A 15503-nucleotide genomic window follows, 5' to 3' on the forward strand; every position below is an offset into this window, starting at 1 on the left:
AGACAAGGAGCCCGCACAGGACGCAGAGAGGGAGGGGTGCTTGTTGCTGGTCAGACTTGCCATGCTAGGGTCTGAGCATCCCGGCAGAGCCCTGTGATACGCTGTCCCCCCCCCCCGTCCTGCCCAAGAAGACACTTTCCCCCCACTGCTCCCTCACCCCCCGCCATACCTATGAAGATGATGGAGGGGGCGCACTTCCGCGCGGCGCGGAAGAGCGAGCGGACGCGGGCCGCGGCCACGCCCTGGAACATTTCCACGAACTCTGCGCCTTTGACCGAGAAGAAGGGCATCCCGCCCTCCCCGGCCATCGCCTTGGCGAGCAGCGTCTTCCCCGTGCCGGGTGGGCCCTCCATCATGATGCCCTGGAGCGTGAGAAGGAGGTGGGGGTCCTGAAGGCAAATAGAGCACAGATGAGCGCTACAGAGCTACAGAGTGAAGCAGGCTGATGCCAAAGGACAGCCACCGAGGCTTCGTCCCTGAAGCAACCACCCCCTCCCGCCAAACCCCGCCTACACTCACCCGGAAGGGCTTGGCGCCCATGGCAATGTACTCCTCCTTTCCAAGCAGGATGTCGATGACCTCCTGGATCTCCGTCTTGATGTTGTCAATGCCCGCCACGTCGCTGTATCGCACCCCCGTCTCCCTGACCTTCACCGGATTTCTACGCGCGGCGGAGTGGTGGGAGTTTGGAGCAAGGGGACACAGGGAGCGCATGCAGTGGAATTCAGAGGCCATGGACACCGAGCCACCGGTGTGCAGATCGCGTCGGAGGGCAAGTGATGCCCAGCTACGCGTGTCCAGCTTGCATCCACTGCTCCCAGGAACCCTCGTCATGGAGCACTCCAACCCTACCCAACACTCCTGCGCCTCACCCCACAAAAACTCACCCCTTGCCGTCGGTGGTGGGGACGTTGTACTCGCGAGCTCGGTGCGCGCCATACTTTTCGGCCTGCTCCTCCTTGTCCGTCTTCTTCACAGGTTTCTTGCTGGTGAAGAAACGGCTGCCTGCCCCCACCAGGGCCCTCAGCGCCAGGAGACCGGCGATGGGCAGGAACTGGCCCATGTACAGGCTCAGGAACACGTTCCTGCAGAGGCAAGGGTGAGAATGGAGGGGATTCATTGTTGCACATGGCTTCATGTTGGGGCCGAGCGATAGGCTTCTGGCATGCCAGGCATGGTCTGGACGTGCGAGGCACAAATGATTCCCCTATGAATAGCTACATGTGCTGTTGATGAGATAATTTGCCCGGCAGTGCCGTACACGTAATGCGCTGCAACACTGCACTCACGCTTGGGAGGGGTCCACAATCTGGAGCTCCGGCCGCACTTCGTTCATCCGCAGAATGCTGCTGTTTGGGATGTACATTTTGCCATCCTTCCATATCTGAGTTCGAGGGAGTGGGGTGGAGGCGAACTAGGATGATGCTGTTGCCAGACCTCGGTGGGGTCTGTTGTAGGCAGCGCGCCAAGTAAGCAACCAGGTCGAGAGATGGTGACCCTGGGATGTGCAAATGGTTCAAACGAGACATCATACATCACAGCCACCCCAACAATGCCTGCCGGAATCAGCCTGCCCCCCAGACCGGAAACTTGGCTCAACCTGCTCACCCTCTCCTCCTGATTCTGCTTTATGAGCCGCATGAAGACCCCCTCCTCCCAAATGTCCCCGGGAACCTCACAGTAGAAACGATTCTTCTCCTGCTTCCACTCCGGCAACTCTGCAGCATACATTATCCTGCAATTTGAGAGGGGGTGTGGGGATGAATGGAGGATTGCACATTGTGTGGGTCACCAAACAGGGTGTCACAAGCGCACAGCCATCACATCACAGTATGTGCTGTTGAAACACCACCCGCAAACCAGCCGATTCGCACCGGATATCGTTGCGATCATAGGTGATGGTGTGGTAGTCAGAACAGGCATTCTCAACCGAGGCTTCGATGAGCGCGAGACGCCCGTCTGCCATCATGATGATGCGCTTAACCCTCTTCTTGGACAGTAGCTCGAGCATCCTGGTATTGAAGAGTGTGAGCACCCAGGTGAGGCGGTGTACGCTCAATACAAAACTACAGGAGGAATTAGATGATAAAAATGTATCCTCCAGTGCTGTCCTAAAACCAATCAGGGACCTGCTCAGGGTCGCTGCAGCCAGAGTCAAATTTGTATGGCCCCCTTTCCCACTGCACCTGGCGTAGGAGATGCGGTAGGCGCCCACAGGTGGGATGACATCGCCATAGTAGATGCGATCATACACCGCCTGCAGCTTCTCCTTGGCCGCCGCCAGGTACCTCTCCAGGGGTGGGGCGTCCTGACTGAGCTCCTCTCTCCTTTTGATCTGGCTCTGTGGCATCAAGGGAGGCAGGGGGGTGGGTGCAGGCAGGACATACCAGGGCAGGGCGGCAGACATGCATGCACTCTCCGACTACAGCAGCAGCACCAAGGTGACGCACCGGGAGCTCTATCATGGGCCCCTTGGGCTGCTCCGGAGGGGTGTAGTACAAGGACACATCGCCCTCGTCCCTCCTGGCTTGCGGTGGGGCGCCTCCGTGCTTCCGTCTGTATCGGGCCCTACCCAGCGCTTGCTGGAGTCCAGCAAAGTGGGACGGCATGCCCAGGTGTGGACGCGGGCTGGAGGTCCTCCGCCATACTCTAGCAGTGGGAGGAGCTGTGCTAGAGCTGGTGAACGGGCTGCAGTGCCTCGGCATCGTGCCTAATCAGCGTGAAGCGTCCGGACACTCGCTGGCCATGGTGGATGCCCAAGTCTCAGCGATGGCCGGGATGCATGCTTTCAGGCACCACAATCATATCCTGTACGTGGCGGAATAGCTGCCTCAAAGCTTTCTCGTTGCATGCGAGACTTCACGACAAGAGCGTGAGGAATGAGCCTATCCTCGGGGGGCACAGCATTCACAGCAGCGACACACCGATCGGGGGTGCAACTCGTCTCGGCGCAAGAGCTGTCGCGTCAGAGCAAACAGCAGAGACATGTTTGTTTCATGGACAATAAAATTTGTCCTAGGAGAGAGGTTGACAAGAGTCCAGTGCGACTGATCATCACTCAGGACCTCGGGCTCGTGGAGGAGGCCAGAGGTGTTCTTCTTAAAGTTGTGTAGGATGAAAAGAAGAGATCATTGAAGGCTCAAGGCGTCGCTGGGGAGATCGGATGCTCAAAACTCACAAACGAACGCTTGCCGAGGACGCATCTTTCGGGATGTGCTGAAAAAGGTTGTCAGTTGGCCATGGGTAACCCGACCAGAAGGCACTCTTAATCGACGAGGAGGCCGAATAATTCGTTCAACATCTACAAGATATCAAAGTTGTGGTTCTGATGGACACTGCTATCGCAGATGGAAGCTCCAGAGCCAGCGCATGAGTGTTGTGAGGCAATTTGTGAAAGGAATAATAGTTCCTTGTCCGCTCACACAGCACAACATGTTCTTTAGCACCTCTCTTAGTATACAATTGCTTCCGCTACGCCTGATGCATACAGTCTAGGCCCAGGCAGCACACGAGGGTGACAGATTCTGCAATCTTGCGCCCATTCCCGCTGCCCATGGAATCGGGAGAGTGGCACATCAAACATTGAACTGCTCCCCGCGCTTGCCCTGCGCAGCCACCTCTCCGGAGAGAAGAGGTTCGAAACCTGCAGCTCGCCAAGTTCGTCCACAATTCTTAGTGCGTGATGCGCCGCGGACCCCCGTCATCTGTTGTGAGACGCCGAGCGCAATGAGCGACCCATAACTCCGGTATGGCCAGCCAGCTGGCCAAACCCCTCGCCCGTGGGAGTAAGCTCAACAAGCTTGCCCCCCATGAGCGGGATGTCTGGGCACTGCTGTTGCATTTTTTGGTACGAGTAGCTCAGGGGGAGGCTCCCAGCTTCCCGAACTTCCGAAGACTTTGGCTGGACCTGGGCTTCTCCCATGTCCTGCAGGTGGGGTGGGTTGTTACGCGAGAATCCCAAGGATGGAGTCGCAAAGCAGTGCAAAAGAGCGCTGTCTCCCTGCCCTCCCATTGCCACTGCATGTGGCTTCTGCACATTGCCATTGCAGATATTGTTCAGCCCCCTTCTCGATGCCCCTGCTGGACCATGCCGCTCGACCCATCCACCACACAGGACGTCCCTTACAGCTTCTCAAAGTGTCAGTACCAGCAAGCATGGTACTGCACCGCCCTAAACTGTGTTGCGGGAGGGGTGAGTGCTGACCAGGCCAACGCCGTGCTTGCCACCCAGCCGTCGGAAGACAGCGCACCAGCGAGCGACACGCAGGAGCCCCAGGCGGAGCCGGGGACGGATCTGGAGGCCCTCCTCCTCTCCCTGGATCCGGAACCTTCTGCCCCGGGCGCTGCCCCCGACCAGGTGGAGCTCACACACGAGGAACTGGATCACATCCTGACGGGAGGCTGCACGGTCCCGGACATCGAGGCAGGCCCGGCCGCCGCTCAGGCGCCCCAGGCGAACGAGTCTTCCGTTCCGGGCGGGGCGCATGCAGACTTCGCCCAAGACCCTTCATTGCCCCCCCGTGCCCGGCCCCTCACCCCCTCCGACCTGGAGAGCCTGGAGCTCGCAGGGTTGGATGCCAGGGTGGCGGCCCTGTACTGCCTGTACTGCCTCCACTCTGTGCAGCCCCGCCGGCCGCGAGTGAAGATCTACCTTTCTATGGAGCACCAGGCCGCACTCCTCGGTAGGGATGCAGGTCTGCCTCGGGGCGGAGATGAGGACGGGGCTGGATACTCCCTGCCCAGCAGCCACATTGCCTTTGACAACACCACACATTGTGCCCTGGATTGCAACCCCTACCTGCGCAACAGTCTGCACCATGATTCACTGCCAGGGGCAGCCCCATGGTGGCATGAATGAGCTGGCCCAGCCTCCTTCCCTCTCCTGCAGAGCTGGCCTCCCAGCTGCCGGCCGGAGGCCGGCCAGAGGCGGTGGTCATCCTGCGCCGCCTGCTGGGGTCGTGCGCGTTTGTCCCCGGCTGCTCTGGTGTACGTGGCAAGCTCCCCCCGGACCGCCTGCCCTTCGTGAGGAGGCCCGGATCCCAGACGAGCCTGCCCCCGGGTATGGCCGGGGTCCCTCGTCTGTCCGGGCATCACTGCCTGGACTGTGCGGGGGTTGGGGCATGGGGCACGCCTGGAATGTGAGGTACCCTTTCACCAGAGTCTGACTAGCATGCCACTCCAGACACTCATCTGCCTCTCCACCAACCCACGCCCGGTGCAGGGCTGGAGAATGAGGAGGCGCACACCCTGCGTGAGGTCAAGTACGTGCTTTCCTCGGGCATGAGGGGCCTGGGTGCCCAGCACCTGGTGCCCCTCTACGACCAGTACCAGGTGCTGCGTGGCCAGGGTGGATGGGGTTTGCAGGGTCCTGCGCTCGCTGGCAGAGGGTCACCGTCGCGTGATGGTGCTGGCCCTGCATTCCTATGCTTGGCTGAAGAAGAGTCTCCTGTGTTCAAACGAGATCCACCCTTTCCCTGCAGGGCGACGTGTGCCCACCTGCACCCACCTCTCGCCCACCCCGTCTCCTCTGCCCCCTCTCCACAGACGGCGCTGGGCCGGGTCTGGCAGAGCAAGGCGCGGGAGGGCGCCCCAGCCCCGCCGCAGGCCATCGCCGACTTGACCCTGGGGAGGCTGCTGAAGGAGTACACCGAGGCGAAGCATTCCGAGATCTCACTGCTGCTGCAGAGCGGCCCGGGGGCGCTGGCGTGCAGGGGCGCTGCCGCGGAGCCGTCGCAAGGCAAGGCGGCGCGTCCTAGGGAGGGCGGCCCCGGCGGCAGCAGGTGAGGAAGGGGGGTGGTGGTACGGGTGCCGCCTAGATGTCAGGGTTCCCGCGACAAGTGGCTAGGCAGTGTGCCAGCCGCCTGGCGACAGGCTGCAGTGTGGTGGAGACTGGCCATCGGATACGCCAATTATACTTGGGTATTCCTGTCCTCTGGCAAACAAAGCAGCCCAGCCCAATGTATGCCGCATTTCCCAGGGCGATGGCCAAGGCAAGGCGCACCGTTTGGCAGGCCGCTGGCGCCAGCCACAAAGGGCAGGCGGCGTTTGACCCGCTGCCCCTCCCCGCCGCCGCCCGGCGTGTGATGGAGCGGGAGGCCGCTCGGAAGCTGGACGTGCAGCGCAGGTGGGTCGACGAGGGTCGTTATGGGGTGTGGCTCTGAATTGCCAGAGGATACCTGCTGACTCAAGGCTTCCTAGTGGCTCTTTGGTGTATGCACAGCCACCACCATCCCCATGCATCGAGCCCTTCTCCGCAGGGCAACCACCTGGGCCCAGCACCTGGGCCGCGCCGGCACGCCCTCGGGCCACATCAGCGACGACGACATGCCGAGCCTGCCTGGCCTGCCGGAGCCCCTGCCCACCCACACACCCAGCCAGTCCAGGGGGTCAGGGCCGGTGCTCCAGGGCGCCTCGTCCTCACAGTCCCTGGAGGGGACCGGCGAGGCCCAAGGGTTTAGTGACCCGGTCGCCGGCGCACAGCAGGCAGGGCAAGGTTTGCAGGAGCCCTCCGAGGAGGCTGGGCGAGGCTCGGGCAAGCAGGGCAGGCCGTGGAGCCAGGCGCCCAAGGGCAAGAAGGTGACGTGGCAGCCGGCGCTCCCTAGGCAGAGGGGCGTTGCGCGGCCCAGGGCATCCTCGACGCTCCCGGCCGCCCCGCCCCACATCGCTCCAGCCCCGGCGGCGACAGAGGACGACGAGCTCCTTGCGGCCCTGGGTGCTGATGCAGACATGCTGGCTGCGCTGGCGGCACAGGCCCTCGCCGAGGACGAGGACTCCAGCGACGAAGTTGAGGGCTCAGATTGAGTCCGCAGGGCTGCGGGACCAAGCTGAGGGGCCAGCCCTGAGGCTGACTGGCAAATGGATGCCAGACGTGTGCCCCACTTTCCTTCATGCCTGGATTTTCACGAGGACCTATACCACCCATTCTCCATGTTCCAGCCTCAACGGTGCCAGTGTCCATCCGTGGCTCCCCCCCTTCCTCATGAGCCAGCTGGCCACGCAGCAGAGTCCTCTGCCCCAACCTTGATACATTACAGCCCACTGCATCAGCGCCACACAACTAGAAGGTGATGGTGATCTGACGCTTGGCCATGTCGTACACCATGTCCAGTGCCTCTGTGAGTGCCACCTGGCCAAAGGAGGTGACGTAGTTGGCGTTGACCTTGAGCTCCCGCGGCGCGCCCTCCGCATTGGCCTTGAGTGCCTGCGCCAGCGCGCACGCACCCTCGTCCTTGATCTCGTTGTACCCCAGGTCCAGCTCCCGCAGCTTTTCGTTGGTGTGCTCCTTCAGTGCCCGAGATACCAAGATGGCGCCTGGAGTTTGAGGGGGGGGGGGGAGAGGAGAGGAGAGGGGAAGGGGTCGGAGGGAGGATGGGCTGGGGGGCAAGGAAGGGATGGCAGTGATGAGGCTTTGACAGAGTGCAAGGCCGGCCCTCCCTCGTCGCCACCAACACACGCCACAACCCAGCAGCGCTCCCCATCTCACCCACCCACCACCGACGCTCACCATCGTTGCCCAGGTTGTTGCCCCGCAGGTCCAGGGTACGGATCGTGGTGTTGAACTGCAGGAGGTTTGCGACGGCCTGCGCCCCTTCGCCAGGCCCCAGCTTGCACCAGCCCAGCTTCAGGGACTCCACCTGCATGGAGTGATGAGGGCGGGGGGATCACGAGCACCCCAGTGTCAGAGGGCACACCAGGGCCCAGACCACCCACCGACCTGCACAGCACTCCCCCGGCCCACCGCGAGGTACCTCGCCAGACCCTCACCGCCCACCCCACCTGCATGTCAAACTTCAGGATGTCTGCAAACGCGCGCGCGCCCTCTGCCCCGATGGGGTTGTACCCCATCTCGATGCTGCGGATGGCGGCGTTGCCCTGCAGCGCAGCGGCAATCGCCTTGGCGCCCGTGGGTCCGATGTTGTTGCCACCCAGGTCCAGGCTGGTCAGTGTCTTGTTGCCATTCAGCGCCGAAGCGATCTGGGGCCACAGGAGGAGGGGTGTTGTGTGGGGTGAGCAGCTGGGAACTCATGGAGCAAGGTCAGAGCAGAGAGGGAGTGCAGCTGGGGTCCAATGCAAAGGTGGGAAGGGGGCCGTCGTCCCCATGCATGCATGCGAGGGGGAGGCTCGCGGGTACCAACAATGGTATCCAGCCTTCGCACCAGGAATGCGCCGTCATCGCCAATGTCATTCATGTACAGGTTGAGCTCTTCCAGGCCCGGGCAGGCCCGGAGGAGTTCTGCAACGGCCACCGCACCCTCCTTTCCGACCCCGTTGTTGCCCAGGTCCAGGACCTTGAGAGCTGGGGGGAAAACGGAGGAGGGGGTTCGAGGCACATCAGGCATAGCACTGGCACGCATGAGAAGTCATCTCAGGCATGACGCATGCTGATGAGCGCAATTGGGGCTGCCACGGCAACATGCAGGGAGGTCTGTACAGATGAGGGGGCATTGCCTGGCCAAGCCACCCATGACAGCACTCTCGCATCAGCCTCGCCTTCCTCGCCCACTCACGGCAGACAGGCCCTTCCCTTAAGCCGTGCCCAAACCCCACCTGATTCCTTACGGCCCTCGAGCGCGGCGCACAGGGCCTTTACCCCGGTGTCCCCCACCTCGTTGCCCTTCAGGTGCAGCTCCTGCACCACGGTGTTGCTGCGCAGGGCCGCCGCCAGGGTCTCCACCCCCTCCGCCCCCAGGTAGTTGTCGCTCAGCGTCAGGGCTCGCAGCCCGGTGTTCACCTCCAGCGCTTCTGCCAGCAGCTTGACCCCGGCAGGGTCGATCACGTTGGACCCCAGCTCCAGCATGCGCAGCGTGGTGTTGCTGCGCAGCGCCTCCGCCAGCGCGGCGGCGCCCACGTTCCCGATGTTGTTCCCGCTCAGGTTGATCGACTTGAGCGAGGCGTTGCCTGTGGGAGTGTGGAGAGTGTACATTGGCAGTGGAGAACGGTGTGCGAATGGGATGATTCTCGGAGGTGAGAGGTGGGTTGAATTTTGCATTCTGCATGAAGTATCCCTCCAGAGTTACCTCGGATCCTGCCTTGCTCACAGGTTGCACGGGCAAGGGACGGGGTAGAGTGACCAGTCAGGCTCAGGGCACGACACACCACCGACGGGACACAGCACCCCACGCATCACAGATCCCAGCGCACCCACGAGGCACTTTGCCAGCTCAGCAGCCCCCTCGTCGCCGACGGCGTTGGTGTCGAGGAGCAGCGTGCGCAGCGTGCCGTTGCTGGGGAGCACCGTCGCCAGCTGGCTCGCGCCCACTGCGCCGATCCCATTCTTGCTGAAGTCGGCGGCCAGGCACACCTCGTTGAAGGCCAGGGCGTCGATGATGTAGGCGAAACCCTCGTCCCCTAAGTTCTTGGCGGACAGGTCGGCGGTCTGGCTGCCGCGCAGGATGGACATGTAGTCGGCCAGGCGCTGCTGCGACTCACGGGCAAGGCCCCGCTGACTCATCGCCTGTGGGAGGGGCAGGGGAGAGGGTGGGGGAGGGGCAGCACGTCGGGTCCAGAGGCGCAGATGCGGGTGCTGGCCGCTGGGCATGTTGCAGCAGCAAAGACATCCGACCATGCTGGGGAAGCGGTCGAAGGAAGGGAGTTCTGTCGAGGATGCGAGCCACCAGGCGGAGGTCACAGGGCACCATATGAGGCCCCCTACCACCACCCCTCCTTCCGACTCACTTCTTGGACCTTGGGCGCTTGTGCCTTGAACAGGCGATGGCCGAGGAAGGCGAGGCCCGCCACGCCCACCAGAGCGCCGATGCTGGTAAGGCCCGTCCGCCAAACCATGTTCATCTCCACATTTGCTGACTGTGCGGTGGCAGCGCAAAGAAGTCTGACTGGGCACTCCTTTTACGCTGTGTGATGTAGCCGCGAGCAGACCATGCAGGCAATGCAGCCAGTCCCAAATTGCTGCAGTCGAGCTTGGTTCTCCCCACCTAATCCTAGGACAGACCAACGCACCACCTGCCGATGACTCCCAACTGCCTTCGATGATCGTGCCGGTGCCCGTGCTTTTGTGGGTCGCGGGGTGGATGGGAGCGCCGCCTGAGCTTCTTCAAGGTCGCTGGAACTTCCTACTACAGCAGCATCTGCAGCATCGTCTGCGTCCATCCGCTCCGTGGACCCCTCCACGTCGGGCTGAATGTGAATCGTGCCTGAATCCTGCTCTCTCCTGCGAAACATGGCCTCCACATCGGTATCGATGCCGTCGCTGCCACTCGGTCTTGCCCGGGCTTGGCTGGGCCGTGCTCCTCCATGAGCGGCCCCCGGAGGCCGTCGCGGGGCCCCGCGGGCCCACTTGCAGGTATATGGGGCGTTGCTAGTGAACACTCGGAATGGGTACGAGGTGGATGGTCGCATCAATCCTGGAGATGCCGACATGGCCCCCGAGTGCGGTGGCCCCGGCAGCGAGACACAGCGACACCTGCGGCCCACGAGGGTCAGGTTGAGGAGTTAATATGTAATCTGAGAATCAAATGCCAATGTAATGGCCAAAGATGGAAAGCCGAATTGGATGCTTGGCTGTGGTTTATCTGCTGCCTCGCAGGGCGCGAGGGTGGTGGGGGGGGTAGGGGCCTGCTGATCTGCATTCTTCCTACACATGGAAGTCAGCTCCAAACCCATGATATCCCTTTGATCATTCTTGTTGCATGTTTGTAAGTTGACTCAGGAGTGTCTCCAAATATAACAGCTCACCATCAGCAACTCACAAATCATATTTGTTCAACCACGTCATGAACCATGGTGCTTCGATCTACCCTTGTTACAGACTGCCATACAGCTGCATATGCGAGCTATAATGAAACATGCAGCTCAAGAAATCACATCGCGACATTTCATGCACGGTGTAGAACATTCCAGGGGTATCACTGAACAGGAGGTGGGGATGGACGAGAGTCGGCCAGGGAGGGGATTGAGGAAAGCTGGTCGTCCGGAGTGGCACAGCACGATAGCGACCTCGTGATAAACGCACACCCGAATCTACAGCACAGCATCATCGGCCTGTCCCGTCCCTCCCGCTCACCTCCTTCTTGCTGCCGGGGCAGCTGGAGCACTTGCAGTCATCGCCGCACTTGCAGCTCTCCTTGCAGGAGCACCCGCTGGCGCAGCATGGAGCGTCTCCCCTGTGAAGTTGCGAAAATACATGAGGATGAGTGAGAATAAGCAACGGTTCGGTACAGACGAAGCGACCTACCCCAACCGTTGCCCTACCAACTCTGCGCTCACTTGATCATGGTGTGAGCTGAGGCTGTGCAAGTAGGAACCCGGATGTTGATAGGAGAAATGTAATGGGGGTTTTGTAGGCGCACAGTTCGAGCAGATCCTTCCTGCGCGCATGAACGGTGCGCGGGGCGGGAGCAAACCTTGCTGCTGAGGGCGCGCTCGACTTGATCGTCCCATTTCCGGTCTCGGCATGCACCACACATGTATCCTGAATACAATACAGCTAACGTTGTTATGACGCGATCAATAATTCAAAGGGTATATAGTCCTGATTCCTGAGGACTGACCAGCCCGTTGGCTGAGATGCATGGGGGTAGCACCCCCAAGGCGTGATGCAACTAAGTTATTGCCAGGCCTCCCAGCCTTGCGGACTGCAACGCCCCATGTTGCTGCCATGCACAAGGGTCATACAACGATGTTGGAAGGCTAGCCGTGCTGTGCCTCACGGCCGGTGCTACGCCACAACGGGCTACGGCACCGGCAGTGCGCTCGGTCGGTGAGGATATGGTGCCATGCCGCCCTTCTATCTATTGATCTGGAACCGATCAGAATTGTGAAAGTCCCTCCCCTCTCTACACCCCTCCAAGCCATCTGATCATCACGGACGCGCATGCCTGGATCTACCGCTCCCACCACGCCATGCCCAAGGAGCGGCTCAAGGCCCCCGACGGCACCGACACCACCACCGTGCACCTGTTCCTGGGCATGCTGTGGCGCCTGCTGCGCCTCAACCCCCAGGCCACGCACGTGGCCGCCGTCTTCGACTTCCCCGGCAAGAACTTCCGGCACCAGATGTACCCCGACTACAAGGCGCACCGCAAGGCGACGCCCCCGGAGATCAAGCAGGCGGGGCCGCAGCTGCGCTCCCTACTCGCGCAGATCGGCATCCCGGTGCTCTGCGTGCCGGGCGTGGAGGCAGACGACGTCATCGCCAGCCTGGCAGTCAGGGGCATCCAGGTGTGGCGGTGGGCATAGCGTGTCGAGGGGGAATGGTGACTGGAGGGCGCTGTGTAGGTCACTCGCATGCGGCAGGCCTACGGGTCATCTGGGCGGCGGGCGGATGCCTTGGCCATCGATGTGTTTCTTGCAGTCCTTGGTCTGCCTGGTGAGCCAGTGCACCCCGCATGCTCAACCCCCCTGTCCCTCCACCTCCTGTTCCCCCACTCCATATCGGCCCAGGACGGGATGACGGTGGGCATCGCCTCCCCAGACGGCGACTTCCGCCAGCTCCTGCAGCCCGGGCTGACCCTGCTGCGCCCCGCCCCGCGCGGCAAGGCCGCGTACGTCCCCGGCGGCCCGCCCTCCGGCCTGCTCGCGTACGCCGCCCCCGAGTTTGAGGCCGACTTCCCGGGCCTGCGCCCCGACCAGTACGCGGACCTGCTGGCGCTGAGCGGGGACGCCAGCGACAACATCCCCGGCGTCCCCGGCGTCGGCCCGGTGGGTGCGGCCCGCCTGCTGGCCGCGCACGGCGGCGTGGAGGGCGTGCTCGCCGCCGCACGTGCGGGCGGCCTGGGCGGCGCGCGCGCGAACAAGCGCACCGCCGCCACGCTGGCCGGCGAGGAGGGCGCCGCCGCGGCGCGGCTGTCGCTGCGCCTCACCCGCCTCGTCACCGACCTGGACGTCCCCGCCACACGCGCGCCCTGGGACGCATACCGCCCGGGCTTACCCGCCGACGGGGGCGGGGCCGCGCTGCGCACGCTGGGCGATCTGGCGCTGGAGCGGCATGCGCGCACCCTGCGCGCCATCTGGACCGAGCACGCCGCCTTCCGGCGGTGATCCGGGGTGCCACCCCCTCCCCGACGCGGTGGCCTGGAACGGCCAGCGGCGCTGGCCTGGATGTCTCCGCCGCCGTCTGTCCTGCTGTGCTTCCTCGCTGCTCTTTTCCCATGCTCTTAATTCCCACACCTTCAAGGCCATCAACCTTGTTGCACCTAGGGTTACAGGGAGACGCGGCTGCTCGGTGCCAAAGGGTGCACACAGGCAAGGGTGAGGGCACCACATAGGCCAAATGGTTGGGGCCCAGGTTGGCCAGCGAAGGGGGCATAGCCCCTCAAGCTATGCCGCCCCCACTACACTCAATCCCCCGTGCGGCGCCGTCTCCAAGACACCTCCAAAACCCTCCGTGCGCCTCCGCGCCAGCACCGCCAACCCCCAGCCTTCGCTGATCAGGCGCCAATGTGTGCGACGAGGTCGACCAGGCGGTTGGAGTAGCCCCACTCGTTGTCGTACCAGGACACGATCTTGACAAAGGTATCGTTGAGCTGGATACCCGCCTGCGCGTCCACGATGGAGGACAGCGGGTTGCCGATGAAGTCGGAGGACACCACCGCGTCCTCGGTGTACCCCAGGATACCCTTCAGCTCGCCCTCGGAGGCAGCCTTCAGCGCGGCCAGGATGTCGGCATACTTGGCCGGCTTCTCCAGCACCACGGTCAGGTCGACCACGGAGACGTCCAGGGTGGGCACGCGGAAGGCCATGCCCGTCAGCTTGCCGTTGAGCGCGGGCAGCACCTTGCCCACGGCCTTGGCGGCGCCGGTGGAGGAGGGGATGATGTTGTTCCCCACCGCACGCCCGCCGCGCCAGTCCTTCTTGGACGGCCCGTCCACCGTCTTCTGGGTGGCGGTGGTGGCATGCACCGTGGTCATCAGCCCCTCCTTGATGCCAAACTTGTCGTGGATGACCTTGGCCAGGGGGGCCAGGCAGTTGGTGGTGCAGGAGGCGTTGGACACCACGGTGTCGTTGGCCGCGTCGAACTCGGTGTGGTTGACGCCCATCACGTACATGGGCGCGTCGGGGGAGGGAGCGGAGATGACCACGCGCTTGGCGCCGCCCTTCAGATGCGCGCCGGCCTTGGCCACGTCGGTGAAGACGCCGGTGGACTCGCAGACGATGTCCACGCCGGCCTCGCCCCAGGGGATCTCCTCCGCCTTCATCTTGTCGAAGCCGCGGATCATCTTGCCGTTGACGGAGATGCCATCCTCAGAGCCGACGATGTCGCCCTCCAGCACGCCGTGCACGGAGTCGTACTGCAGAGGTGATTGGGAAAGGGTGAGTAGGGGGGGGGGATTGCAAGGGGTTGCCCCCTGGACCAGGGGGCGCATACCGTTGAGTTCCCAACTTTCACAACCTCGTGTTCATCACGCAACACCGCATCAAGACACCAAAGCATGGCTCCTCTGGATGATACCTTCAGCATGTAGGCGGCGTACTGCAGAGGGATGGGAGGGAGGGACACCGCGGTGAGATGGGTGCAGCAAGGCAATGCAGGAGGGTGCGGATCTGGATTTGCCACCAACCATTCCAGCTCCAAAAATCTGCACCACCTTGATGTTTCCATGCCATCCACACGCCAACCCCATAAACACTCACCTCGCCATGGATGAAGGGATCGTTGTAGGCCACGATCTCAACCTTGTCGCTCTGCAGCGCGGCGCGGGCCACCTGAGGGTGGGGTGGGGGAGGGCGAGTCGGACGTCAGCCGGGCTTGGGGCACAGCCTGGGGTGATCAACGCCGATCACCCCCGCATCCTCCATCCTGGATCTCGACGGCAATGCACCGGGGAGCGCCGCAGTGATCGGGGCCCGCATGCACGTCGCGGGAAAACCCTCTGTAGAACCTACCAGACGTCCGATGCGGCCGAAGCCTGCGCGAGGGAGGGGGCAACCCAAATCAGGACATCGGCATATGTCATCGCGAGGCATGATCGAGCAGGTCTGGACCGATTCCCGCATCGCTGGCGCGATGCCCCGCCAACCTCCGGGCCCCGGGGTTTTGGTCCTGCCCCCCCCTCCCCGCCCCCGCACCGTTGATTCCGAGCTTGACCTTGGCCATGGTGGATATCTGTATGGGTTGATCGGTGAAGGGAAGGGCGATTTTGAGGGTTGGATTGGGGTCGATGCCTTTCTCTGGGGATGTCACGCCTGGCGAAGCCTCTCGCGTGTCCTCGGGGTCGATCTGTACTGCCCCCTCACCGTGTGCCAGATTCGCGAGGGTTGGTCACGAGGGGCGGTGCCCCAATTTCACCCTGCAAGCATCACGAGTGTACAGGCAGTGCTTATCAGTCAGGTCAGGTCTCGCAGCTCCTGCTGGGCGGCTGAGAGCGCTGGGTCTCCCGCCCGGCGGCAGGGGGCTCCGCCGCCCTCGGTCACACGCCCAGTGTCGCCGCGCCGGGACGGCTGGCGGGGCCCGCAACTGTGGACCCCAGACTCCGCGTGCTGATGTACACGGGGTGCGGCGTGTTGATGGGCGGCGGCGGCGGCGGCAGCGAAAGGTCCGCCGCGCT

At 63.0% G+C, this 15503-nt stretch overlaps 6 protein-coding genes across 6 annotated transcripts in view; 3 read left to right on the top strand and 3 right to left on the bottom strand.

Moving 5' to 3' along the window:
* Positions 1 to 2465, bottom strand: part of F751_3347 (ATP-dependent zinc metalloprotease FtsH) — a gene marked incomplete at both ends in the record, with an annotated part of 5890 nt that extends 3425 nt beyond the window's left edge. Inside the window, 8 exons of the mRNA XM_011397724.1 lie at positions 170 to 362; positions 520 to 661; positions 888 to 1085; positions 1290 to 1384; positions 1609 to 1735; positions 1875 to 2012; positions 2187 to 2341; positions 2451 to 2465. Of these exons, the coding sequence (XP_011396026.1) occupies positions 170 to 362; positions 520 to 661; positions 888 to 1085; positions 1290 to 1384; positions 1609 to 1735; positions 1875 to 2012; positions 2187 to 2341; positions 2451 to 2465 (1063 nt within the window). The remainder of the gene's footprint in view (positions 1 to 169; positions 363 to 519; positions 662 to 887; positions 1086 to 1289; positions 1385 to 1608; positions 1736 to 1874; positions 2013 to 2186; positions 2342 to 2450) is intronic.
* A 1622-nt stretch (positions 2466 to 4087) lies between these two features.
* On the top strand, positions 4088 to 6801 carry F751_3348 (hypothetical protein; the record flags this gene model as incomplete). Its single annotated transcript, XM_011397725.1, has 6 exons — positions 4088 to 4682; positions 4889 to 5059; positions 5222 to 5331; positions 5545 to 5780; positions 5978 to 6124; positions 6258 to 6801. The coding sequence occupies 6 exons, from the start codon at positions 4088 to 4090 to the stop codon at positions 6799 to 6801; spliced, it is 1803 nt and encodes a 600-aa protein (XP_011396027.1).
* A 256-nt stretch (positions 6802 to 7057) lies between these two features.
* Positions 7058 to 9789, bottom strand: F751_3349 (Protein NLRC3; the record flags this gene model as incomplete). The annotated part of the gene is made up of 7 exons (XM_011397726.1): positions 7058 to 7311; positions 7505 to 7634; positions 7777 to 7974; positions 8157 to 8296; positions 8548 to 8898; positions 9142 to 9454; positions 9676 to 9789. The coding sequence occupies 7 exons, from the start codon at positions 9787 to 9789 to the stop codon at positions 7058 to 7060; spliced, it is 1500 nt and encodes a 499-aa protein (XP_011396028.1).
* Positions 9790 to 11603: 1814 nt separating this feature from the next.
* Positions 11604 to 12996, top strand: F751_3350 (5'-3' exonuclease; the record flags this gene model as incomplete). Its single annotated transcript, XM_011397727.1, has 3 exons — positions 11604 to 11716; positions 11808 to 12177; positions 12400 to 12996. The coding sequence occupies 3 exons, from the start codon at positions 11604 to 11606 to the stop codon at positions 12994 to 12996; spliced, it is 1080 nt and encodes a 359-aa protein (XP_011396029.1).
* A 389-nt stretch (positions 12997 to 13385) lies between these two features.
* The window catches only part of F751_3351 (Glyceraldehyde-3-phosphate dehydrogenase, cytosolic), a gene marked incomplete at both ends in the record, with an annotated part of 5238 nt that continues 3120 nt past the window's right edge, over positions 13386 to 15503 (bottom strand). The window contains 5 exons of the mRNA XM_011397728.1: positions 13386 to 14246; positions 14408 to 14428; positions 14590 to 14661; positions 14842 to 14864; positions 15025 to 15061. Coding sequence (XP_011396030.1) covers positions 13386 to 14246; positions 14408 to 14428; positions 14590 to 14661; positions 14842 to 14864; positions 15025 to 15061 — 1014 coding nt within the window. The remainder of the gene's footprint in view (positions 14247 to 14407; positions 14429 to 14589; positions 14662 to 14841; positions 14865 to 15024; positions 15062 to 15503) is intronic.
* On the top strand, positions 13570 to 14019 carry F751_3352 (hypothetical protein; the record flags this gene model as incomplete). The annotated part of the gene is made up of 1 exon (XM_011397729.1): positions 13570 to 14019. A coding segment is annotated over one exon (450 nt), but the record flags the coding sequence as incomplete, so codon positions are not given.

This window comes from Auxenochlorella protothecoides, assembly GCF_000733215.1.
Source record: "Auxenochlorella protothecoides strain 0710 unplaced genomic scaffold scaffold36, whole genome shotgun sequence".
Taxonomy (NCBI): Eukaryota; Viridiplantae; Chlorophyta; class Trebouxiophyceae; order Chlorellales; family Chlorellaceae; genus Auxenochlorella; species Auxenochlorella protothecoides.